General features: G+C 41.2%; 2 protein-coding genes across 2 annotated transcripts in view; one reads left to right on the top strand and one right to left on the bottom strand.

The window, feature by feature from the left end:
• LOC122940391 overlaps positions 1–27,626 on the bottom strand; it is a 1,778,572-nt gene that overhangs the window by 706,729 nt on the left and 1,044,217 nt on the right. The window lies entirely within an intron of this gene.
• LOC122940422 (5-hydroxytryptamine receptor 2A-like) overlaps positions 1–27,626 on the top strand; it is a 140,769-nt gene that overhangs the window by 95,680 nt on the left and 17,463 nt on the right. Inside the window, exon 2 of the mRNA XM_044297096.1 lies at positions 7,851–8,051. Coding sequence (XP_044153031.1) covers positions 7,851–8,051 — 201 coding nt within the window. The remainder of the gene's footprint in view (positions 1–7,850; positions 8,052–27,626) is intronic.

Below are 27,626 nucleotides of genomic sequence, written 5' to 3'. Positions count from 1 at the left end.
CCTTCCCTCAGACAAAAAATCACCTTTGTGGTTCTAGAATTTAGGGATGACCCTAGGGATGACCCTAGAGATTTAGTAGACCCTACTTATGTTGACCTAAGCCCTTTCACTCTCCTAGACCTCCTAGACCAGTTATGGCTAACCTTGGCACTCCAGCTGTGGTGAAACTACGACTCCCAGCATGCTCCATTTATTTCTATAGAGTTCTGAGAGCAGCCAAGCAAGCGGGGCATCTTGGGAGTTGTAATTTTACCACAGCTGGAGTGTCAAGGTTCCCATCACTGTCCTAGACCATCCAGGGATGTTCACCTAGATGCTATAAAACTATGTACAAGGGCACTGTAAAATAATATCTACCTTTACTCTGTTTGGCTAATTATTTAGATAGTATACAAGGATATTCATGGCTTGGAAAGAATAAGAGTTACTACTGTATTTTATAAAGGTATTCTTGAGAAAAACTGTAAAGAAAGAGAGCAGCAAATTTGCTGTAGATGGGGCTCTGTTGTGTATTGAATAGAGGCAAAGCTCTATTGGAACTAGTGGACACATGATTAATCACTCTATTGCCAGGATTCCAGTAATATAAGTCAGGTGCTTGATGTTATGTAAATAGACTCATTGTCACTGATTTTCCCTGTAACAAAAATATATATATGATTCTAATATACCACTGATGTCTTTCCTCATCTTTTGGGAAATATGTGTAAAAAAAAGAGAGGGTGGAATAAAGAAAAATAAAAAATAAGTAACAAGTGAAACACCTAAAAAATATCCCTTTCATCACAATATTGTTCCCCAGACCAATCAACTAAAACCAATTGCGTGAAATGTCAAACTGACCATATTGAAAGAGCAAAATATTTGACAACTTTATTAATATTTGGCTAAAAGGAATAACATCAGTAAAAAGGTCATCTTTTTGCGATTTTAACATATTTTGACTATTATAACACTGAAAAACAATAATTCTAGAAAATATAGCAAAAATATGAATTGGATAAATAGTCTTATGTATAGCTGTGGAAACAGTGCTAAAAACTGCTACATCTTGCTTGGTCATTATGGCCAAAAAATATAGCCTTGTTCTTATGGGGCGAAAAGGGGTGATGTCTGATAAATTACACACTAGATAGACTATCCGGGACCTTCCATGGTAAAAGGTTACAGAGCCCACAAGGCATAAATATAAATGGCACTCCGAGGCAAATTTTATCTGGTGTATAAAAGCAAAATAAATGTATTGTTTCTGACGAGTGACTTGACTACAGAATAAGTGATTTTGCAGTTTAGAAGCATGAAAAAAAAAAAATAAGAAAATAGCTTGACTAATCTTATATTGATGGAATAGAATGTTTTGTGCATGGCTCCTTGCTGATTGAAAAGCTTGAAATGTCTGACATACATAAAGAAATAACATTTATTTAACGAGTGAGTAAAATCAAGGACCTGAGTTTAGTGACCTTATGAATTTTTGCCAAAGACTAGCGGCCACCACAGGGCAGATTCATGTGAAATATCACATTTTGTATGCAGTCCTCCACAATCTATCATGGGTTTTTTGATGACTGTGCCATGTAACTCTTGCAGGTAAGACATAAACTCCACAGCTTTGCAGTTACATTTTTCGCTACCTTCTCATAGCAGAATAACTTATGGTATAAGGTATTTATTGACTGATCTTTTGACTCCTTTGTTTAAAAAAAAAAACAAATCTCAAATAATTTGTCAAGGACTTTATTCTTAAATTTAATTAGGATATACCAAAAATACAAAAATCATTCTCATAATTGAAGTAAAGTACAATAGACAGTATATATCTATCACATTCAGGTAATGTTGCTAACCCCTCCTAAACAGAAGACAAAGATTGGAAACATGATCAGCATCCATATGATATATGACATATTTTAGAAACAAAATGCTTGTGATTTGATCAGTTGGGAGGAAAAGGTGGCCTTCAAAATGCTTTATCAAGATACATATATTTATGGGAATTATATTTTTCCAGAGAGCTGCTATTGTCTACAACATTTCCATCAGCATACACACCATGGATGAAGCTCTGCAGAAAAAGGATCAAGATTAGAGATGAGCAAATCTAATCGCATTCGACCCAAATTTTTTAAAAATTCAAAGTGAATCTGAATTTTTGGTGATTCAATTTGGGCAAATTCTGAAAAGAGAGAAATAAATTAAAGAGCATCTGTCAGCATAAGTAACGCTACTAAACCAGGCATATTGCATGGGAGGGTGAATCATGCTGATTAAAACCATACCTTAGTTATGTTTGTAGCTTGCAGCATTCCTGAGATATTAACATTTTTATTATTTCAGCATTAGGTGCCTTAACCAGCTAAATTGCATAATAATAAAAATGCTGGTATCCTGGAACACTGAAAGCTGCAAACATAACTAAGGTATTGTTTTAATTAGTGATGAGTGAATCTGGTTTGTCCTGCTGTGAACAAACCCATTTCATTCATCAGTGTCAGTCATATTCATTAATATCCCTATCTCCGTATGTGCATTAAAATGTATTGCTTCCGATGAGGCTGTTTCAAGATGGCCGCCAGTAATGCAAGACTTCATCTGCTGTTACTGGGAGTAGCAGCACATGCATAAATGTATTTCAGAACGAATGTGAACCCGGTATCATTTATGATTGCAGAATGTTGGAAGCTGTAAAATATCGATTGCAAGGTTTGGTAAAGCCCATCACAGTACCAACAGTACCACATTAGGGGCTGACTTTGAAAGCAAACACTTGCCACCATGGTATATTTCTTATGTTGAACCATATTTATCATATCCTCTATGAGTTCAATGGTAACAGCAAAGGTTATTCTGCGATCTAAAGTGGGTGCGCACATGCTCCGTATGGATAGAAGGGGATATGTTGATTTTTCCTGTTTTCTGCAGCTCACTTTTAAGCTGGGCTGTGTAGAATTGGACAGAGTCAGCAGAGCCTTCTCATTACCTTAAAACACTGTGGGGCACATTTATTAAGAACAGCATTTTAGGAGCCAGTCTTAATAAAGCCACAAGCTGGCGGTAGATCCACCGAAGTTATGAAGAGGCGCAGGCTTCTACATAACTTTGGCGCGTCAAGTGCCAGTTCTAAATGTAAAACAGGTTCTGAGCTGTCTTACATTTAGACTTTTTTCTGCACATAAAACAGGCGTAGAAAATGGTGATTGAGACGGCCCTACCAGCCTTCCCCGCCCACACCACACCCACTTATTTAGACCTGGCATGAGGCGTATTTCAGAATAATGAATTACCCTTTCTATCTTTCTATTGGAAGTATAGATGAAGCAGGGTAAGGCTACATTCACACGTCAGTATTTTCCTATATCCCGATTTTCGGTCCGTTTTTTGCGGATCCGTTGTTCCTAAAAATGTTTCCGTATGTCATCATGAAACATGTATAAATTTCAATAATCAAATAAAGTTGTTTGGAATTCATTGAAAAAAAATTGAAAAAAAAATAAAATAAAAAATTTGTTATGTGTTTCCAGGAACGGAATCCGCAAAAAACGGATGACATACGGAATGACATCCGAATGTCTTCCGTTTTTTGCGGATCCATTGACTTTGCATTGTACCAGGATCCGATTTTTGCGGAACATAATAGGACATGTTTTATATTTAAACGGACATGCGGAACGGAACAACGGAAACGGACAGCACACATTGTGCTGTCCGATTTTTTTCCAGGACCCATTGAAAATGAATGGGTCCAGATCTGGTCCTGATCTGTTCCGCAAAAAACGGAACAGATCAGGAAAGAAAAACCGGACGTGTGAATGGACCCTAACACGATATACTATGTTTGTAGATGTAGTACATCTGTTACTACATTTCCTCTTTTCTTGGCATGTGTTCTTCCTTACCTATTCCTTTGGCTATCCTATTGTTTTTGACTATGAATGGTGCAAGATGATTAGCTTTGAAAAAAAAATAGTTTTTTGTTTCTCTGTAGAGCACTGTGAGTGATAAAAAAATAGTTTTTTTTTTCTCATACCCGGTCACCTCAAGGCACTAATCTTGTAATACCTTGAAACACTAGGAAAGGTGAGAAAGGTCACATGATGACACAAAAGTAAGAAAGAATATGCAGCTCCCCTGCAGCTATCTTGTCTCTGGTAAATGGGGCGTGTACTTCATTTCTTCCTGGAGCCTCTACTAATCTTATAATATAGTAGGTATGGACCTACTGTGTTTACTAAGCAGATTTAGCTTATAGATACTCCTGAAGGTATTGCAAAGGTGGACTCCTAGTTTTCACCTTCTCAAACCCTATGAAGGAATCAGGACTTCAGTGCAGGATTCATCAAGCCTCTACCTCTAATAGTTATCAGAGATTGCTGACCCAGGTAAGTCAAGAAGCTAGTGCATAGGGGACAGGCAAGAGTGTGATCAAGGCACAAGTTGAGGTCAGGAAAGGAAGAGTTCATGAAATACAGTAATCAAGCAATAGGTCAGGCCAAGCAGCACAGAGTCAATATGGCAATATCAGACAGGTGCCAGGACAGGCAACACAGAATCAATCTAATAATGCATTAACAAAACAATTACAGAATTACAGTCTTCTGCCTTCAAGATATGAAGTTATCTTTTATAACAATTGAAAGTAAATATAATTATGTGTTCTCATTCATGTACCCTTCACTTAACTAAAGTACATTAAAATGCCTGCCCTGGCACTATTGACTGCACAGATTTATAATGTGAACTACGGGATTTAGATTTTGGCCTATCCTAATATTTCCATAAACAGCTTGGACGTTCCCTTTTAGTAGAAATGTCTTCCTCCTGCAGGACCCTGAAAGTTAACCTCTACAGCACTCAAGAGGCCAGTATAGTATTACAGTATGTCACTGGCCCAGCCTCAAAGAAGAGGATTTACTGATTAAACTGTGTACTCCAATTTAAAATCTTTTAATCTCCATTTTATGAAACGGTAATGCTAAACTGGAGCTTTTTGATTAATTATGGGCTCACGTTTCTGCATACATCCTAATAAATTCCTGGCTAATCTTTAAAAAAAAAAATTACTGCCAGGCTGACATTGTAAATTTTGCTTTGATCACAAAAATAACTATGTCAATATTGAATACTGAATCTAATTAATGCTGCTGAAAATTAAAAAATAAAATTTATGAAACATTAACTCTAATTTGGGCCGTAAAGGAAATGTGTCAGTAATTTTTTGACCAATTAATATTGATTTAACATAATGTATTTTTAAACAGTTTTAATTCTTCAAGACCTTGCAATTTTACATTTTTGCGATTATTGTTTTTTACTTTCTCAATTCCCGGAGTCATAACTTTATTTTTATTTTTCCATTCACATAGCCATATCAGGGCTTGGTTATTTTGGGACAAGTTGTACTTTCTTATGGGATCATTTATAATTGCATACGATGTAGTGAGAAGCTGGAAAAAGGACATGGTAGTAGGCAGCAGGCTCAGGCCTTTCACAATGAATGAACGGCTTTCCTGATTGGAGTGTGGGAGAGCCATACCAGGCTTGGAAGCGCAGCGCCACTGGGTTTTCAGCTGCCGTGTTCACATTTGACCAGGACACCTTAGGGGTTAAATGTCTGCAGTCAGCATTATCGCCAATCTCAGACATTAGCCCTAGGTGTCTGCTGTTTAAAACTGGAGAAACTTGCAAATTTTTATAGACCCAACTTCCGCAGTACATGTACGGTAGAGGTCGGAAAGGGTTAATGTCAAGTGGTGTTTTATTTTGCTTGATTATGATGTGTTTGACAGAGGCACCATCAGTAATACATTTGTGTAGTGCTTCAGTGCTGTACAGCACACACAGGGTATAGCAGAGTACGGAGTACAGGTGATCCTAGCTTCTATACAGGAGCCATGTTAGCATGTGCAGTTCACAGTAAGTAGAATGGTAGGGGGAGCAAGAGCCATGGTTGAGGAGCACTGGCAGCACATGTTTTCAGTGGCAACAAGAGGTTGGAAGTCAGCATGAGGCACAGGAAGCTTTTTGGCAGCCCTAGCAGTGGTGGCTGCTCTGGCATGGTGCTGTAATGTACCACTGTGCAGACAGCAACAAAATGTCACTGCATAGTAGTATTGAAAACCTCCTTCCACCCCTTTTTGTTTGCACAAGAGGTGTGATATTCAACAGAAGAAGCCAATTGACGTTTACAGCAACCTAGGTAAGTTTTAGTTTTCACTAGTACTGTACATACAACTTTTATTTGGGAGGGAGGATGAACAAAGATGGCAGTTCTAGCATTGTTTTTTAGATTTTTGTTGAGCTGTACAAAATTAAAAAAGTTACTCAAGGTTGAGAGAGGTTATAAAATCATTTTTGATAGAAAAGTATACTCACCAGTAAATCTCTGCCATGTTGCTGCTGTTTTAGTCCTCACCTCTGGTCTCTGTTTACTTAACTACAACAATGACATGGTCCTATATCCCATGGAACTGCTGCAGCCAATCACTGGCTTCAGAAGTGCCACTCTGTATACCACTAAAGCAAGCAATTAGATGCAAAGGACATGTAGGGGAAACAGTTATGCCAGCCTTGCAGACAAGTAAACACAGACTGGAGGAGAGGATTAGAGTGGCAGAGCTGGAAAGCCAACAAGGTGAGTATAAAATATTTTTCTGACAATTTGGAAAATCCCATTTAATGTATTACAGTTATGACAGGCAACAAAATTAACCCCCCCCCCCCACACTTAAATCCACTTTGGCGCCGTGTTTGCTATTGAACATTTGGAATCAGAGTTATTCCATTAGACTGAGGTGTTGACTGAGGTGTCGACTGTAAAAGTACATTGTTGGGTGTGAAGAGGTATAAAGTAATCTTACCTGCAGTATTTTCAGTATGCTTCTGCTGCAAACAGTCTTATAGAAATCTTGCAAAGAACACAGGTTATTTTTCTCTTGAGTATTTTCTGAAAAGCAGGAAGGGGAAATATGTGATCTCCTTGGACACAGAGGTATTTCTATATATATGTATCAAAGTTTGCATCGCAATATGACACAAAATATGATCACTGTAGGAAGAAATTAAAGAAGTAACTTTAAAATATATTGTTAAAGGTATTGTGTTTTGTTTAAATGACCTATGGTTAAAAATGTTTTTAAAGAATGTTTGATGTCATTTTTAATTTTCCATATCGATATCTATATTTAAATAAAAAACATCAAATCCTGGCCACTAAGCCTAATAATGCCACTGTTTGGTCTGTACAGATCACTTTCCTGAAGTTACCTGCTTATCTGTCATTTAAATCCTGCCTATAATGACAACACCTCTGTATATAGATAACAACGGATCAACCATTCACACTAGGTGATTGTCAGAGCTTATTTATTCTTACCTTGTACAATGACCACATGTGGATCTATGGACCATATGGCTGCTTTAAAGCAATTTTCTTAAAGCTTTCTAAGTGCTGTTAAGAACAGTTCAGACAAGATGGCCGCCCCCATAATCATATTCAGGAAACAGAATTATAAAAATTTGCAATCAGAAAATAAAAACTAATTAGAAAAAAGGCAGATAAAATTGTTGGTGGCACATTTCCTTTAATATCTATATTTAATGTTTCTTTAAACGCTTAAAGGAAAATGTCTATGTTAATGAATACTTAACCAAACACAGTTTAAAAATATTTTATATATTGAATATGTTTGAAATTACATAATTTACGTTATTCAAATTAAAGGTGTAGAATAGCTTCCACCTTAATGTTCAAGCTAAATTTAGATTTTCCCTTTGGATGTGAAAGAATAGCAATGATGATTGATTTTGAATTGTCTTTTTATTTTACTTAGCAATTGAATGTCTTCTTACAGATTACATCTGGCCTCTGCCACAGAAGCTGTGTCCTGTGTGGATCTTCCTGGATGTACTATTTTCTACTGCATCTATCATGCATCTTTGTGCAATCTCTCTTGATCGGTATGTAGCAATACGTAACCCCATAGAGCACAGCCGTTTCAATTCCCGAACTAAAGCTTTGATGAAGATTGCTGCTGTGTGGACCATATCAATGGGTAAGCAGTGACGTCTTTGCTCTCTGCTGCAAGGAACTTATTACCAAATTCCAATTTAAAATGAATGTTGATAAATAACATCAAACCTTGATGCTCTCTGTTCCTAAAGGTACTTTAGGACAGATGAAAACTAAGGTTTCTTTTCCAAGGGCACCAGTATAATTTGCAGTTTGCTTAGATTTATTTATAGAAGAATAGCACCTTAGAGCCTTTGCTGCCTATTGGTAATTTTCATAGGGAAATGTTTAACATACAATATACAGTACATTTATTGTGGCCCACTGATAGGAGGTTTAAAGAGCTGCTCCTTGATTTCACCGACGCTCAGTAACTTATTTTTACTGGCCCATCTAATAATTGCTGTTATTTAACGAAGCACTGCAACAAAAAAGTTTGTTGCCTATCCAATTAGAAAGGAAGATGATATATAATGTAGTGATGGTAATTAGGGTTGAGTGAATCGACTTCGGATGAAACATCCGAAGTTGATTCGCATAAAACTTTGTTCTAATACTATAAGGAGCAGGATCTCCGTACTGTATTAGAATGTATTTGCTCAGATGAGCCGAAGTTATTGCTTCACAAAGTCTCGCGAGACTTCGCGCAATAACTTCATGAATTAATTTGTACCACTTAGAACCTAACCCGAGTTCAGGAAATGTTTTTTTACAAATTAATTTATGAAGTCATGGCGCAAAGTCTCGCAAGACTTCGCGAAGCAATAACTTCAGCTGATCAATGCCAATACATTCTAATACTGTACAGAGCTCCTGCTCCGTACAGTATTAGAATGAAGTTTTATGCGAATCAACTTCGGATGTTTCATCGGAAGTCGATTCACTCATCCCTAATGGCTGTATTTATAAGTTATTTGCTTCCTTTTGTTCCCCCTCTGTGTCATGTGACCATTACAGATCAGCAAATCGATTCTAAAATTTTTGAAATTCAACACAAATTTTCCAAAGAGTTCTTATTCAAACGATCCTCATTTTTGTGTGATTTGACAGTTAGGCAAAATTGCTAATCAAAATGTGCCAGTTTTTTGGTGCATTGTGTGCCAAAATACTGGCATACATGCTTTGCATCACATTTAATAACTGTTTTACACGCTTTTCTACAAGGGCTATGGTTTGACTGGGAAAGAAGGCATGGCCTAAATGCCCCAATGTGCACCAAAAATGCACACAAAATTAGGTGGCATAGACTTAGACTAGACAGTTTTTTGGAGCATGGACATCTTTTTTGATATATGGACATTTTTTGCACAAAGACAAAATGTGTGATGCACAGACAAAAAGTTGGCGCACGGACAAATTTTTGGGGCACAAAAGTCCATGCTCTAGAACAGTAAATTTGTCTAATATTAAGACTGTGATTTTTTTTTTCTTGGATTGTGCAAAGTGCAACACTATTAGTAAATTTGCACCAGTGTCTTATGTGTGGACAGAAAGTAAATTTTTGTATTCATTGCTATGACAGCCTTGTTGTCAGTCTCATAGGAATGAATAAAGAAACTGACTTCCTGTCCACACAAGATGCCATGGCAGTTGGGGAGTCGAAGTGTTAGTCACATGACACAACTGAGGACCAGATGGTCCTTGTTATCGTCATCATCAGTTACTGCTTCTCGCTCAGACTTCTCCTCCTCTTCCTACTCCACTCTGTTGTCAGCCATCGATAAAGAATTTGTGGCCAGGAAAAAAACTCTATAAACATAGAAATCCGCTGGTGTGAGAACCTAACACCCACCTGGCAGTACAGTTGCTGCTGCTATACCACTTAGTGGATTCTGCTGCCCTTATGAAACTGATGGCACTTGCTGGAAAATACCTATCTGTCCAGCATTTTTTATTCAAAAATGCCATACCAGCCTTGCATTCTCACGTGACGGAAAATGTGGGCAGCTCCTTGCAATTATCGCTGTGCAGAAAGGTTTATTCCACAACTGTTACAGTCAGGGACAATACATGTCTTTCATGGCCCACTGGGTCAATGTTTTGAGGGGCAGTGGCAAAACAGCACCTCAGTAACAAGGCAAGGTCCTATTGACACCTATGTGTTGGTCCCACACCAGGTGCATCCTCTTCAATATACAGCAACCCAATCCTAACATAAGCAGGTCAGAGCATTGCTCCCACTCCCCTTCTTCCTATCATACAGTTTGTGTAAAAGGAAGCGTTACCATGCCATTTTAAAGCTGATTGGCCTGGGTGAGAGTAGTGATACAGTGCATCAGTCAGCAAACATCCCGCTGGCTGTCTGCCCACTTAGTACAACTGGGCAAGGTGGTCAGATACAATGGCAAGAATATTGTAGCTGCATTTGGGGGAAGTAACACATGCTTCCTGCATGGCGCACACAATAAATCTAGTCATCCAGCACTTTTTGGAAAAATACTGTGGCTAGCAGAGGGTACTGGCAAAGTCTGTCCTTGCATTTGCATTTTTATGTGACAAGGAACATCCTCCTGGACTGTCTTTCATTACACCTTATCTGTGACTAGAGCATATGCTAGAGCAGCGTAAAGTGGTGAATGATTTCATCATGCACCAGACCATCTCAGCAGGTAGCATGTGTTGTTTTAAGGTCAGCCAGTGGCAGCTCATCAGAGACTTGCAGGGACACTGAGACAGGCATCATTCACACCTCCCCAGCATGTAGGGGAGGAGGTGTGAACAATGTCTGTCTCAGCGTCTCTTATGATGTACCATTTTATACTGTAATGAATTAAAGAAAAAAAATAAGATTTTGTACCAGCGACTTGTGAGTATAACTTATATTGCTAACTCACATACAGTATTGGCACAATGAGGTACAAAAAACACACGAGTCTGCAAGTTTGAAAGACTGTCACACAAAGAAAGTGCCATGGATTAATCATCTCCGTGGGGGGGGTGAAGCCAGAAGGAACGGGTTCCTCTGGCATGCTGGCAAGAATAGCAAGTTGTATGCTTGCTTGCTTGCTTACACACTGCTAGGCGCATTGTTCACATATCATTCACATATCGTTCACATCTGTGTGTAAGCAAGAAAGCATACAGCTTGCCATTCTTGCCACCATGTCCGATTACCGCACAGTTCTTTCTGGCTTCAGTTCTTTCTGGCTTCAACCCCCACCGAGATGATTACTGGATAGCCATGCTTTTTAGCCCTTGCTATCAAAGCAAAATAGAGGAATATTTCTATGTTGCAAAAAGGGAGAGCAAATTGCTTTATTACCAGAATACACTGTGTATGCATCATGCCGCAGCTTTTGGCAAGCAGACACCTGAAACCCACGTGTATGACCAGGGGGTTCATTCCACCCACCAACGAGTAACCGCCCTCCCACCATAGCAGCAGATTCTACAGCAGCTACTTCATTATCATCAACCTGAGAAGCAATGTTTTAATGTGCTGTTCCAGGCTGATACAAATCAGCAAACAGAGATGTACCACCTGAACACCCAAGGTTCTGTCCTACCTGGACTCTGGTATTTCTCCGATGCATACTGTGTTCCCTGACCCCATGGACTTCTGGGAAGGCAGATTGGAACAGTGTCCAGAACTGGTCCAGTATGCTGTTTCTGTTCTCTCTTTCACAGCCTCCAGTGACATCTCAGAGAGTGTTTTCACTGTGGCACGTGGAATTGGGCAAAGTTGTCCTTTGTCAGTGTACAAAAAAATCACTTTTGTCAAAATTAATGAAGCATGGATTGGCTAAGGCCAATGAATAGATCTGCCATTGCTTGCGATGCCCCATAATGCGACTGTCTGCCAGTCTTGTATTATGCTCCATACTGTATTGCCACTGCTGCTGCCAAAATCATGACATTACATGCCATCCTACTATCATGTTCCGTACCATATGGCTGCTGCTGCCACCATAACAGCTTCTACTCCCTATAAAACTTACCCTTTCAACATCTACAGTCTAATACTGCTCCCAAAGAAAATTGATAATTTTTTCAGGCTTGTTCAGCTTCAGAACAAGCCACATTTTTTTATGACAATTAACTTTTTTTGTGTAGAAATATGAGCAGTAGTGTTGATTGAGCACCAAAGTACTCGGGTGCTCTGGTGCTCCAGTAGAACACTTCAGGTGCTCTATAGAGCACCCAAGCAAAATGGAAGTCAATTGGAGAACCCGAGCATTAAACCAGGCACCCCCTGCTCTAAAGAGGGGAGGGTGTCTGGTTTATAGGAAAAGGTCAGAAATGGGTCAGAAACACCACTGAAATGCATGGGGAGGATGTCTGGATGCATCTTGGACTCCCAGGTTACTGCTGGGAATTATGTTGTCCGAGTAGTACGCCACTTTTACAGACTGACAATAATACGCACAAAACCGAAGATAAAATTGATTTTAGAGGAAAGTTTGTTAGGAAACATTCTTTCATGTATATTTAATCGTATAAAAAGTGCAAGTGCTGCCAAAAATTACAAGGAAGAGGCACTCCGATACAACCTGTATATCACATAAAGGAGGGCCTCATTCACATTGTGATTCAATTGTTCAGGTAGTTGGACTATTACACTCATAAAGCCTATGCACTAAGTGAAAGGGCTGCCAAAAATTACAAGGAACCAGCACTCCAATACACCCTTTATTACACATAAAGGAGGGCATCATACACACCCTTAAAAAATTAGGATTGATGGCCTGTTGGTGACCTTTAAAAATATTAGGAGCAAGGGCCTGCTGATGACTCTGTAAAACATAAGGGGCAAGGGCTTACTACTGATCTGACCATCTCAAACATTAGGGGTGAGGGTCTGCTGCTGATCTGACCATCTAAAACATTAGGGACGAGGACCTGCTGCTGATCTGACCATCTAAAATATTATGGACGAGAGCCTGCTGGTGACCCTCTAAAACATTAGGTCTGAGGGTCTGCTGCTGAGCTGACCCTCTAAAACATTAGGAGCGAGGACAGCCTAATAAGCATGTTGATATGATGGAGGAGGAGGACAACGAGAAAAAGAAGATTGAACCATATACCATTTTTTGTGGTGGAAGTGGTGAATGGGAATACAGTGTATTCAATACACCTTAAAAGTTTCATTTAAAGTGCCTTTCTGTGGAGTAGAGAAGTCAGGGGCAATCCAGGCCTTGTTCATTATGATAAGAGTCAACCTGTCAGCATTTTCAGTTGACAGGCGGATGCGCTTATCAGTTATTATGCCCCCAGCAGCACTAAATACCCGCTCTGACAAAATGCTGGCGGCAGGGCAGGCCAACACCTCCAAGGCATGGAGCGCCAGTTTGTGCCACTTGTCCAGCTTAGACACCCAATAGTTGTAAGGCACAAAGGGATCACTGAGGACGCTGTCACGGTCTGCTACGTACTCCTTCACCAGCTTCCAAAACTCTCCTTGTGAAACTAGGCCGTGCATCAGTGTGAGGATGCTGGCGGGGTGTCATGAAACTGTCCCAGGCCTTGGAGAGTGTTGCCCTGCCTCTGTTGGAACTGCTGCGTGTTCCCCTCGTCTCCCCTCCTCGGTTGCCCAAGGAACTATGTAAACTGCCGCCGGCGTTGTTAGCTGGAAATTTTTGGAGCAATTTTTCCACAAGAACCTTCTGGTATTACACCATTTTGCTAGTCCTCTCCACTACAGGAATGAGAGATGAGAAGTTCTCTTTGTAGCGGGGGTCGAGAAGGGTGAACAACCAGTAATCAGCGTTGGCCAAAATGCATATAACGAGAGGGTCACAGTAAAGGCAGCATAATGTAATGTCAGCCATGTGTGCCAGAGTCCCAACAAACAAGACTTTGTTGTCCTCATCAGGAGGATGACTCTCAATCTCCTCATCCTCTTCCTTCTCTTTGGCCCATCCACGCTGAACATATGGAATAAACCTTCTATGGGTACTGCCTTCTGTAGCGGAGGAAACTTTCTCCTACTCCTCCTTATCATCATCATCAACCAATTGGTGCTGAGACTACGAAGGGAGGGTGGTCTGGCTATCACCCTGTGTACTGTCTTCCCCCATTTCTACCTCTTCCACATGCAAAGTGTCCGACTTCATTGTGAGCAGCAAGCGTTTTGACTAGAAACAGAAGTGGGGATGGTTACGTTGATAATAGCGGGATCGCCGCTCACCATCTGTGTTGATTCTTCAGAATTGCTTAAAACCTCACAGAGGTCAGACATCCATGTACACTCATCGCTTGTGAAACTGACTGGAAAGGCGATGACCATGTTGCAGCTAGTATTCCACTACTGCCCTCTCCTGCTCACAAAGCCTGGCCAACATGTGGAACGTGGAGTTCCAGCGCCTGCTCACGTCGCACAACAGTCGGTGAGCTGGCAATTGCAAGCGCTGCTGCAGCGTTGCCAGACCGGTGGCAGCTGTAGATGACTTTCGGAAATGGGCACACACACGGCGCACCTTCACCGGTAGCTCAGGCAAATTGGGGTAGGTTTTGAGAAACTGCTGAACCACTAAGTTGAACACATAGGCAAGGAATGGTATGTGTGTGAGCTTACCAAGCTCCAAAGCAGCCACCAAGTTACGGCCATTATCAGACACAACTATGCCTGGTTGTAGGTTGAGTGGCTAGAGCCACAGCTCAGTCTGGTCCTTTATACCTTGCCACTGCTCTGCGGCTGTGCTGTTTGTCACCTAAACATATTAGTTTCAGCACGGCCTGTTGCCGCTTCCCCACTGCATTGCTACACTGCTTCCACCTACTGACTGATGGATGACTGGTGTTGCAAGATGAGAATTCAGAGGTGGAAGTGGAGGAGGAGGAGAAGGGGGGGTTGCAGCCACTAATGTTGGCGGTGGCGGAAATCCTAATGGAAGTGGGGCCCGCAATCCTTAGTGTCAGCAGCACCTGTGCCATCCCAGGGTACGACTAGCTCCCGGCCTCCACAACGTTCACCCAGTGTGCCCTCAGGGAAATGTAGCGTCCCTGGTGAAAACCACTTGTCCATGTATCAGTCGTTAATTGGACCTTCCCAATAACTGCGTTGCTCAGGGCACAGGCGATGTGCCGGGACACATGCTGGTATAAGGTGGGGACTGCACATCAGGAAAAATAGTGGCAGCTGGGGACTGAGTAATGAGGGACGGCTGCTGCCATCAGGCTGCAGAAGGCGTCAGTGTCCACAAGCCTAAATGGCAACCTTTCCAGGTTCATCAATTTGGAAAGGTGCGTATTTAGTGCTATAGCCTGTTGGTGGGTGACTGGGTATTTGCCCTTTTTTTTTAGAGGCCTGGGGTATGTACATCTGTTCGCTGCGACACAAAAGTGGATGTGCCAGCAGATGGTGCTTGCGAAGGACCAGGTGCAGGGCGGGAGGCTTCCGGGCCTGCATCTTGGACAGGGGATTTGCCAGCATGTAATACAGTGGAAGAGGAGGCAGTGGTGTGACCCGCAGACACTGATTGTGGACCAAGACGTTCGGCCCACCTATTAGGGTGCTTTGATGCTATGTGGCGGATCATGCTGGTGGTGGTGAGGTTGCTAGTGTTCACACCCATGATCATTTTGGTACGGCACAGGTTGAAAAAGACAATTCTTTTATGCACTTTTCCTCACGCCAGACTGCGGAACACCTACCCCTTTGCAAGGGAGTTTGCCACAAGGGGGTGCTCTGGGGAACAGCTGCGGGCCTGTTTGGTGTGGCCCACCTTCTCCCTTTTGCCACCCCACTGCCTTATCTAGCCTGTTGCATTGCTGCAGATCCCTCGCCCTCTGTACTGCTGTCTTCGCTCGGCTTGCCACTTTCCCAGGTTGGGTCAGTGATTTCATTGTCCACCACCTCCTCTTCCACTTCCTCACTCTGGTCATCCTCTGACTTGTTGACCTATAAAAAACCTCATTTTTTGACATCTGTGTATTATCATCATCATCAACCTCTTGAGACACTAATTGCCGTTCCCCACCGTCATCTTCTTCTGTGGATGCTCAAGAGTTTGGGAATCAGTGCACAAGATCTCCTCATGTCCTCTTAAAGCGGGCTTGGCAAGAGGCCCAAAAAAAGGAATGGCGCCAAAAAGACCTCTTGGAGTATCGGAGTGTGGGATTACTTGTTTGCCAAGACTCTCCATGGTGGGAGAATGGAGGATCAGGGTGAGGATTCTGTTGACCAGACTCTTGGCTACTGACATTGGACTTTGTGGAAGACAGGGTGGTGCTTAACCGACTGGAAGCAGTAATCCAACCGACCACCTAGTCGCACTGGTGTGACTTTGAGAGTGGTGTCCTGCGCCACCCAGCAAACTGGGACATGAAGCTAAGTATCGTGGATGAGTGTGTTTCTTGTGCTCTGGCAGCTGGCACAGTTTAACCGCACCCAGGGCCACGGCCTCTGCGTGCACCATCAGCAGCACAGCCACTTCCCCATCCCTTACTGCTTGCCTTGAGCATATTAAATGGTATATATGCTTGCAAGTAGGTCACACGTACAGTAGCGCGGGTTTTGTAAGTGTATGCGCAAATAAATTGCACTGACTGTCACAGATATTTAGGATGCGCAAACATTATACAGGAGATGTAGCGCAGGTAATGTCGCTGTCACCAGTGACTAAGAAAAAATGTAACTTAATATCACAAATATTTAGGATGTGCAAAAGTTACACAGCAGATGTAGCGCAGGTACTGTCGCTATCACCAGCGGCGAAAAAATGACACTGAATGTCACAGATATTTAGGATGCGCAAACATTATACAGGAGATGTAGCGCAGGTACTGTCGCTGTCACCAACAGCTAAGAAAATATTACACTGAATATCACAGATATTTAGGATGTGCAAATGTTATACAAGAGATGTAGCGCAGGTAATGTCGCTGTCACCAGCGGCTAAGAAAAAATTACACTGAATGTCACAGATATTTAGGATGTGCAAATGTTATACAGGAGATGTAGTGCAGGTAATGTCGCTGTCACCAGTGGCTAAGAAAAAATTACACTGAATGTCGCAAATATTTATGATGCGCAAACGTTATGCAGGAGATGTAGCGCAGATAATGTCGCTGTCACCAGCGGCTAAGAAAAAACTTACACGGAATGTCACAAATATTTAGGATGCTCAAACGTTATACAGTAGATGTAGCGCAGGTAATGTTGCTGTCACTAGCGGCGAAAAAAATTACACTGAATGTCACAGATATTTAGGATGCGCAATCATTATACAGGAGATTTTGCGCAGGTAATGTCGCTGTTAGCAGCGGCAAAAAAATTATGCTGAATGTCACAGATATCTAGGATGCGCAAACGTTATACAGGAGATGTAGCACAGGTAATGTCGCTGTCAGCAGCGGCCAAACAATTGTGCTGTATGTCACAGATATTTAGGATGCGCAAATGTAGCACAACAGATGCAGCAGAGGTTGTGTCACTGTAAGCAGCGGCCAAACAATTGCACGCAATTTAGCGCAGTTTGCGCTAATAATATATATTGCAGCCTGATAAAACAATAAAAGGACTTTTGGGTCTCTAAAACCTTTCAACAGTAAACCCTGCCTGAAACAAATATATAAGTTCCTGTCCTTACACTATCTGTCCCTTCTGCTGCAGCTCTCCCTGACTAAGACTGAGCTGTACCACGTGTCATCGGGTGCTATATAGCACCTGATGACGCGTTCCGGCCAGCAAATCACTGTAATGACAGTAACCAACATGTCTACAGCATTACAGTGAGCGCCAATACTTAAACATGCGGGGGGGATGACTCAAGCATCGTGCTCAAGCACATGCGGTGTTCGGCCGAAAACCACAATGTGCCGAGCATCGCGATGCTTGAGTCAAAACGGTGTTCAGCCGAGCATGCTCGCCCAACACTAATGAGCTGTCATTTTGCCCCTGTTAATGTATAATTATTGGATGCTTGTGCAGAATAATCCACTGTTTCTTCTGACATTAATGTGTGTATAAACAGGCATCTGCACCCTTTAGATCTGCCAGAGTTAAGGCAGCATTTTTGAAAACTTTTGCAGAACAAGCCACTGTTTCTTATAAAATGATTGTTAGGATTAGGCTTGAATGAATCGAGTTTCGGATCGGAGATCTGAAGTTGATTCGTTAAAAAACATTTTGGGATCATTCATCAAACTAGTGTAAAGTAGAACCGGGTTAGTTGTCCATAGCAACCAATCAGATTACACCTCTCATTTTTGACAGCTCCTTTGGAAAATTAAAGGTGGAATCTGATTAGTTGCTATGGGCAACTAAGGCAGTTTTACTTTACACCAGTTTGATTTGTAAGGGCGGGTTCACATCGCCGCTATGGATTCCATTTTTGTTTTCGGGAAAATAACAGAATCCATAAGACGGAAGTCAAAATGGAGGCATTCCGTTTTGATCCGTCATGATAGAAGTCTATGGGAATCATACCGAATCCGTCTGGTTCCCGTTATGCAAGACAGAAAACAAAGTCCCGTCAACAGGACTTTTTTTTTTTTCCTTTCTGCGTAACGGATACTAAATGGATCCGTTATGATTTTTATAGACTTCTATCATGACGGAAAGCAAAACGGAATGCTTTTTAAAGGCTTCTGTTTTGCATTGCGTCATAATACAAGTCTATGGGCAGCATAACGGATCCGTCCTGGTTTCCGTTAGCCAGGAGTGGACTACTGCATAATGAAAACCAGGACAGATCCGTTATGCTGCCCGTAGACTTGTATTATGAAGGATCAAAATGGAATGCCTCTTAAAGGCTTCTGTTTTGACTTCCATCTTATGGATTCCGTTATTTTCTGTTATAACCATTTTATAACAGAAAACAAAAATGAAATCCATAACGGTGATATGCACCTGCCCTAATGCTGTTTCTATAAAACATTAAAATATATAGGCTCCGTGTAGCAAAACTTTGTCTCAGCCAAAGTGGCTAAGTGGCTAAGTTGTGAAGTTTGTCTCACCCAAAGTTGAGCGAGACTTCTGTGAATGACTTCAGTATTCCTATCTGTGTATTTTAAAACATTTTAAAATATCAGTACCAAAGCCGACTTCGGATTCCTATTTAAAAAAATTTAAACATGCAGATAGGAATACCAAAGTCATTCACCGAAGTCTTGCACAAGTTGTGCTACACGGAGCCTATACATTTTAATACTGTACGAAAACAGCATTACAACATTTTTTTTAACAAATCGACCTCTGATCTATGATCCGAAGCTTGATTCACTCAAGCCTAGTTAGAATTACAAAGAATTACAAACATCACTACAGTGTCAGCAATTCTGAAACCCAAGAATTGTATGAATAAGTAATTTGCCAGCCATGAAGAAAAACATGTCCCAGCATATCTGCAGGGCTTGCTGTCTTCCTGACCTCAGATACCTATTGCTAAAAGATAAAATTCATATTTTATATGACAGAGGCTGAACTCTTGGCTGTTAGGTAACAATAAATATATACATATATTTTCATTTTTTTTCTTCAGAAGTAGATTTTCCTAGGGCAAAGTTCACCCAATTGCAGCTGTTTGGGGATTTGTGTTTTCTAGTTAAAAATTCATGTAGCATTCAGAATGTAGTCAGCACTGCTGTTAGAAGAAGACCAGCATTAAATACAATGGTGACTATACACTTTTTTTTTTTTTTTTAAAGCACCGTTGTTTGTCTGGAGTATATGTAGAGCCGAGGTCACACTCTCTACCTTTTAAAGGAATTATATGAGCTGTAAAACCAGGGCTATTTCTTCCATAAACAGCACCATTCTTATATGTGGGCTACGTGCGGTAATACAGATAAGATCCAGCTGGTCAGATCCATTTGAAGGAACCAGATACACTACTCATAAAAAGTTAGAGATATTTGGCTTTCAGTTGAAATCTATGGAGAACATAAAAAAGTTCACGCTACAGTGATATTATATCATGAAAGTAGGGCATTTAAGTAGAGCAGCATGCAATGGTGATTTCCTCATCTCAAACAATTTTATTGAAACAAAAGTGAACAACAGTGGTGGGAACACCCCCACAAAAAACATCAATGTCTTAATAACTTGTCATGTGGCCTTGAGCATCAATTACAGCTTGACAACGATGTCCGATGCTGTTCACAAGTCAACTTATTGTCTGCTGAGGCATGGCAACCCATTCGTCTTGAAAGGCGGCCCTCAGGTTATTGAGGTTCTGGGATACAAAGTTACGAGCCTCTACACGGCGACGCAGCTGATCCCAAAGTATTTCAATGGTTTTCTGGTCTGGAGAAAATACAGGCCACTCCATTTAAGGTGCCCCAGTCTCCAGTAGCCATTCCCTAATGATGTGACCTCAATAAGCTGGTGCATTGTCGCCCATTAAGAAGAAATTAGACCGGTGTTGTTCATACAGAGTAGTAATGGGCAGTAGGGGCAATATTCGAATTCGCGATATATCACTAATATTTAGTCAGGCTGTACCACTACATTAGCACCAAGATTTCCACTTAATGGTGACGCTCCATGTGTTCATGCAGAGCCGTGGTGCCAACACTGGCACCCTGGTCACACTTCACCTTCTGCCCAAAAATCTTACATATGGCAACTAGTGTTGAGCAACATAGGCAATATTTGAATTTGCAATATTTTGAGAATTCTTGGCCGAATATTCGCTATAAATTAGCAAATTCGAGAATTTGTGATCTCCAGTTAATTGTTTACTTGATTGTGAAAATCGACAATGTAATATATTTGCAATAAATTTGCGAAAAAAATATTCAACACTATTCGCGAATACGAATATATAGCACTATATTCTACATTTTTCGCGAATTCTTGAAGTGGCGATATTCGCGATTCGAATATTCGCACTCAACACTAATGGCAACACTGACATTCTCAAGCGACATGATGAAAAATTAGCACACTGGCGAGTAAAGCATTTTATCCCCACCACTCCACGCTGACTGTCTTCCACTGCTTCTATGAAGCCGTGCCCCGCTAGTTGTTTTTTTGGACAAGTAGGCTCCTGAGCAGCAGTCTTCAGATGTCACACTGCTACCATCCTGCTGGCTCATTGCCATGCTTGCACCGTGCTTGCTCAGTCGCACACTGCCACCCTGCCTCTGTCTCATGGACAAACTGTCACCCGCACCCCCTGATGATGATGATGAAGCCCCTCTTCACCCAGCTCCCACGTGCGATCAGCTACATCATCATCCACTACTGTCTAGTCATCACTTATGTCACCCTCATCAGTCTCGTGGCCATGTGCAGACCGCAGACAACACCTGCTCCCACACGACTGTCATCGTCCCTATTTGCACACCTACAGGAGGAAGCACCAGACCTCTCTTCCAAATCTGAGCTGGCCAGTAGCTGTTGACTTTCCTCAATAATATCTTCCTGGCTTAAAAGCGGAGCAAAGTCGGCGACATACATTAATTGCCTGGCATAAGGGGCAGCAAAGGAAAGGGGTAGGTTCATAACAGATGAGGACACAGAGTTTGTTCCTAGGCCGTGCCAACTAAGTGTGGTGTCAGAGGAACCCACAACCCTCCTTGCTGTGTGTGTCTGAAGTCAGTTGAGATGATATTGAAGACCGTGTCAACCATTCCAGGGCAGTGGAATTGGTCATCAAAACACGACTCCCGTATGACAGTGGCAGCTCTGGCCTGTTACTGAGGCTGCTGCTACCACCCCCTCTTCTTCTTCTACTATTTCTGCCGACTCCAGCAACATTTTTGCCACTGCCCATTCCCAATTTCAGAATCAAAACAAGGCGGACAACTCACTAACAGTAGAACAAGATGGGTTATTCACCCCAATTTGAAAATCAAGGCGTAATAGAATTATCTATTAAACAATGTGGAAACCCCACTAACAGTAGACGTAGACAGGTTATTTACCTCAATTTCAGAATCAAGGCCTTATATAATTGCTTATGTAGTAAACAAAGTGGACACCCCGCCTAATAGAATTGTTTATCTCTAAAAAAAATTGGACACCCCAAAAACAGTAGAAGTAGACAGATTAATTATCCCAATTTTTAGCAAATGGTAGTAGAATTGCTTATCTAGTAAACAAGGTGGACACCGCAATGACAGTAAAATTTGAAAACGTATTCACCACAATTTGAGAATCAAGGCCTAATAGAATAATATTAACGGTAAAATTAGAAAGCTTATTCTCCCCAATTTCATAATCAAGGCCTAAGAGAATTGCTTGTCTATTAAACAAGGAGGACACTGCATCATTAGATAGCTCTGTGCCTTACACAGGGATTGATGCAAACTGCGCTGTCTCCTATGGATCCCTTCAGCTTCAGATTACAGCCCCTGCACTTTCCCTGCAGTATCTCTATCCAATATTCCAGAATTAAAAGCTTATAGCTGCACTGTCCCTAGCGCTTGTCACGTCTCTCCCTATGCTCAGCTCACAGTGAAATGGTGGAGACTGTACGGGTTGAGGCTATTAAAGGGCTATGGCATTTCAAGGGCTGGTTAGCTGCTTATTGTTTGTCTGCAAGGCATTATGGGTGATCTTGTAGTCCCAGGCTTCTTACTTTCACTTTGTAACATATGTAGCTGCCATTTTATTAAAAACCGATTTGTTACCACAAAGCGCTAGGAAATTCAGATTCTTTGCGAATCAAATTTTTCCTAAACGTCATATTGAATTCCAATTTAGATGTTTCAATTCGATCAACAGTAATCTCAATAGCAGATATTTGAGGAGAATCTTTTATGTAAGTAATAGTGCAGATAATGGTTGTTGTTCACAGATCACATACTTTTTCAGGGTAGACTATAGTGAACTGAATAAATATGCGGTCTGCGTACGACATGCATTGTCTGCACTATTAAATTTAAAGTTCTCATTTAACATTATCCTGCTATCTGCATAAATCTGTCCATTGTTTTGTGCTGTCCAACCATAAGAAGCCTGCTTTTACTGTGCTATTTCCTGGACTGTGATGTGACCCTAGCAGGATCTGTCTGCTTCTGAGTATCTGGGGGTGTTGCGCTCCAAGTGCAACCACAGAAGGTGAGAGCAGTAGTGCAAGAATATACTTAAGGCTGGCCAGGGGCGTTGCTAGGGTCTGAAAACATCCGGGGCACAAGCCCACTGTGTTGAAATTGCTCATTGAAGGCATGCTTAAAGGGGTGTTCTGGTTTACGCAAATGAAGTGCAGTACTGCAGACTGCAGTCATTATATAATACAACATTCAGTAACTTTCCAATATCTGTTATGTTTCATTTCCTCACCACTGCAGAAATCTTTGCTTGGGCCCTTTAATATTGATGGAAGTGGACCTTGGGCAACCCCACAGATCATCCCTCATCTCCCTTGTACTTGTTCCGCTGATCCGCTACTTTCGGGCTGCACGGGCATGAGTTCAGTAACTTCGCTGAGCAATCCTGTCCTGCGGCGCGTGATCCCGCAAGACCCGTGACCTTCTGCGGTGAGTCTCACAGGATCACGCGCCGCAGGATGGGATAGCGCACCAAAGTGACTGAACTCATGCCCGCGCAGCCCGCAAGTAGCGGGTCAGCGGAACAAGTGCAAGGGGGGTGGGGGGATGATCTGTGGTGGGTTGCCCAGGTCCAATTAATATTAAAGGGCCCTGGAATAGACAAATAAAAAAAATGCTACCAGCATAACATTCGGAGCACTGGACAAAACATCCGGGGCTCAAGCCCCGAATGTTTTGACCTAACAACGCCCCTGAGGCTGGCTCTTTACCAAACATTATTGATCTATAAGGTGCCATTTCTAATTGTTGTCTCTAAAAGCAATCGTCTAGTTGCTAGACTTCTGAACACTTAATCTTCCCGAGCTCCAACTCTTTGCTTTCTATGGTGCTCTGGATTTGCTGCAATATCAGGTTGTCCAACTGGCATCCAAAGAAGACATCGGGCCTGAGAACCTACTTAAAGAGGAATAGGGCTCACATGCCATGCCTGGTGTTTGAAGATTATTCCTAACCTTTCCCTATGCTAAAATTCTTGATTTGACTCTCTCTTGTACCTGATACTGATCTTAGAATTTGTTCCCTCATAATGTCTCTGTCTTATACCATGGATACTATGTTTGTTGATTGTTGTTGTACCCCTGGCTTTGACCCTTGGCTACATTCTGTCTATGCTCCTGTCTTGTCCTCTGGGTTTTCTCATATTGACCACTGTCCTGATGATGACTCTTAGTTGTACTCCTTCCTGATGATGCTACTGCTGCATCAATCTGTGCCTATTGTGGGCACCACAAATGTGGTATCTTTATGTAGCAAAATTGTCACCTTCTATTGGTCATTAAGGATGAAAACCAGGATCACATAAACTGCACACCCCTGGTCACTAACAAACAGATTGCAGCTTAGTGAATGCCCATTCCAGTATGTGTTCATAACCGTAATGATTTCCATGTGGAAAATTGCAACTGGCAATGACGCAACGCTGGTGCAAAGTCTTCCTATAGTTTCAAGTGATCTGCTGGTTAGTTGACTCTAAATCAGGAGCCAGTTGACCTTTAAATGGTTCCAGTTTGAACAGCTAGCCATATAGTTTTGACCCCTTGTTGTAATGCCATCTCTGGTTTAATTGGATAAAGCTGTATTGGGAGAAGCCAATATCTGAACATACATATGAACTCTGATCTACATTATAGTAGTAGTAGTATTTATGCTACATTATAGTATACATTAAAGTATAGTAGTATTTATAGTTGCTACAATAGTAAAACACTTCACATAGCATTAGTCGAGTTTTGGTTCCAGATTTTGTAACTGGGGTCATTGAAAGTTCGCCATACACTGTGCCTTCCTAATTTAGCAGAATTTGCTGAGAGTCAAAACTAGGCTTTTTTATTACCCAGGTCAAAGATTAATTTTGCTTTACTAGCCCACTATCTATACATAGTCACTAAGATAGAGTCACTTGGTGCCACCCATGACACTCAGCACTAGAGGAAATAATCTCATTAGCCAGGAATGAGAGCTATTTTGCTGAACAAGCAATCTGCTGAAAGCTTAGCTTTAGAGTTATCCAGCCTGTGTGAAGTGGTTTAATGGAGGAAATGTACTGGAGGTGGAAGTCATTTAGCAACCAAGGCATCATATTAAATGGAGGGGAAATTTTAATTAAAAGGGTTTTCCCAAAATCATCAAGGGCTAAAGGAGGTGGAATGGCATAATATAATAAAAGACTGTGCCTTGTCTCCTGCCATATACCACTGAGACCAGTGATTAGCTGAGGAGGTCAAATGAGCAGATGGGGCATCATAGCTTCAGCAAAGCAAGCAAAGACTGAGACCACCAAAGCAAGCTGGGGCTGTGGAGGATATATTAGATGAGTAATGGGCACATTTCCTAAAAATCATTTATTTTAGTACTCGACACAGTAGAATACCTTTACGTTTTAATGCAAATCAATTCTACTCAAAGTGCTTTGAATGCCTTTAAATTATTTCTCTTTTTCTTACCCAAACAAATTTTAAGAAATTGTACTTCTACCTAATCAAATTTTCTTTAAACAATTCAGCTTAAATTTCAATTCTAAAGAATCTATTCACTAAACTATAGTATTGTACAGTGGCATGCAAAGGTTTGGGCACCCCTGGTCAAAATTTATTTTGCACAGTTAGGCAAGTTGAAGAGGAAATGATCTGCAAAAGGCAAGATGTTAAAGAAAACATTTCCTATGTATTTTAAGCAAAAGCTTTTTTTTTTATTATTTTCATCTTTTACATTTTCAAAATACCAAAGACCTGAAGCAAAGGTTTGGTCACCCTGCATGGTTAGTACCTAGTGGCAACGCCTTTGGCAAGTATCACAGCTTGTAAAGGCTTTTTGTAGCCAGCCATGTGTCTTTCAATTCTTGTTTGAGGGATTTTCATCCATACTTTCTTGTAAAAGTCTTCCAGTTCTGTGAGATTTCTGGGCTGTCTTGCATGCAGTGCTCTTTTAAGGTCTATCCACAGATTTTTTAATGATCATATTCAGATCAGGGGACTGTGAGGGCCATGATAAAATCTTCAGCTTGCGCCTTTTGAGGTAGTTTCAGGTTGCCATTTCCTCAGTTTGAAATGTAATTAAGAAATGGCAGTTAACAAGAACAGTCAAGGTCAAGAAAAGTTCTGAAAGACAACATTTTTTTTAGAGACAGTGGCATTTAGAATTGGTTAAAAGGCAAATCAGAACCCCTGCTTGACTGCAAAAGACATTCAGGAAGTTGTGGTAAAATGTTCTACTGTTCAGCGACACCTGAACAAATATGACCTTTATGAAAGCGTTATCTGAAGAAAACATCTTCTGCATCCTCACCAAAAAATTCATTGTCAGAAGTTTGCAAAACAACATCTAAACAATCCATTCTGGAAACAAGTTCTGTTGATGGATGATGTTAAAATAGAACTCTTTGGCCGCAATGAATTTCATGAAAAGAACACCTCTGCAACCATTAAGCATGGGGGTGGATCAATTATGCTTTGGGGTTGTGTTGCAGCCAATGGCACAGGGAGCAATGTAGAATGGAGGGAAGTAGTAGAGGGAAGAATGGATTCAATGAAATTGCAGCAAATTCTGGAAGCAAACATAACACCAACTGTAAAAAAGCTGAAGTTGAAAAGGGGATGGCTTCTACAAATGGATAATGATGCTAAACACACCAAACAAATCCATAATAGACTACTTAAAAAGGAGTACGCTGAAGGTTTTACTATGGTCCTCATAGTCCCCTGATATGAACATCATTGAAAATCAGTGGATAGACCTCAAAAGAGCAGTGCATGCAATATGGCCCAGGAATCTCACAAAGCTGGATGACTTTCGCAAGAAAGAATGAATGAAAATCCCACAACTAAGAAATGAAAGTCTTTTGGCTGGCTACAAAAAATGTTTAGCTGTGATACTTGCTAAAGGGGTTGCTACTAGGTACTAACCAAGCAGGGTGTCCAAACTTTTCCTTTGGGCTCTTTTTCTTATTTTGAAAATGTAAAAGATAAAAAAAAAAAAATAGGGGCACATTTATTAAGACCGGCATTTTAGACGCCAGTCTTAATAACCCCTGCGCTGGTGGTGGATCTATATAGAGGTGCCGGGCTCTACATAACTTTGGCGTATCCACCGTAAATTCTAAATGTAAAGAATCTTCCTTGCTGTCTTATATTTAGACCATTTTCTTCACCTTAACCAGGAGTAGAAAACGATGAAAGAGACGGGCTACCAGCCCGTTCCCTTCCCCTCCCACGTGATGCCCACTTTTTTAGACCTAGCGTGAGCGGTAAAGAAGTGGCAGATTCTGCCGCACCATGCCATGCCAGGTGATGCCACCGCGCTCACCACTTTTGCAAGTTCTGAAGAAAAGAAGATACCGGCTGCATGATCAAGTGGATGAGGTGAGTTTTTGGTTTGTTTTTTAACCCCTAAATAGACATTTTATTTAGCATTCTGATTATAACGGAAAATAATAAAATCACCCGAACACCAAACCCGAACCTAAACTTCAGTAAAAACTTCAGTAAAAAAGTTGCAGTTCGGGTTTGCTCAACTCTAGTGACGTTACATAAACCTTCTGATTTCCTTAAAATGCTAATAAAATTGACATTTTGGATCTATTAAATGTAATTTGTAGTTGATTTTTGCTCACAAAAGATAACTACATGCTCTGTTATTTCCATTATGATGGTATATTAGCCGTCGTTCCCCACACATAGTT

The sequence above is a fragment of the Bufo gargarizans genome, chromosome 6, assembly GCF_014858855.1.
Source record: "Bufo gargarizans isolate SCDJY-AF-19 chromosome 6, ASM1485885v1, whole genome shotgun sequence".
In the NCBI taxonomy this organism is placed as follows: domain Eukaryota; kingdom Metazoa; phylum Chordata; class Amphibia; order Anura; family Bufonidae; genus Bufo; species Bufo gargarizans.
Note: the sequence above shows the minus strand (reverse complement) of the source record. Positions and strands in the feature narration are given on the sequence as shown.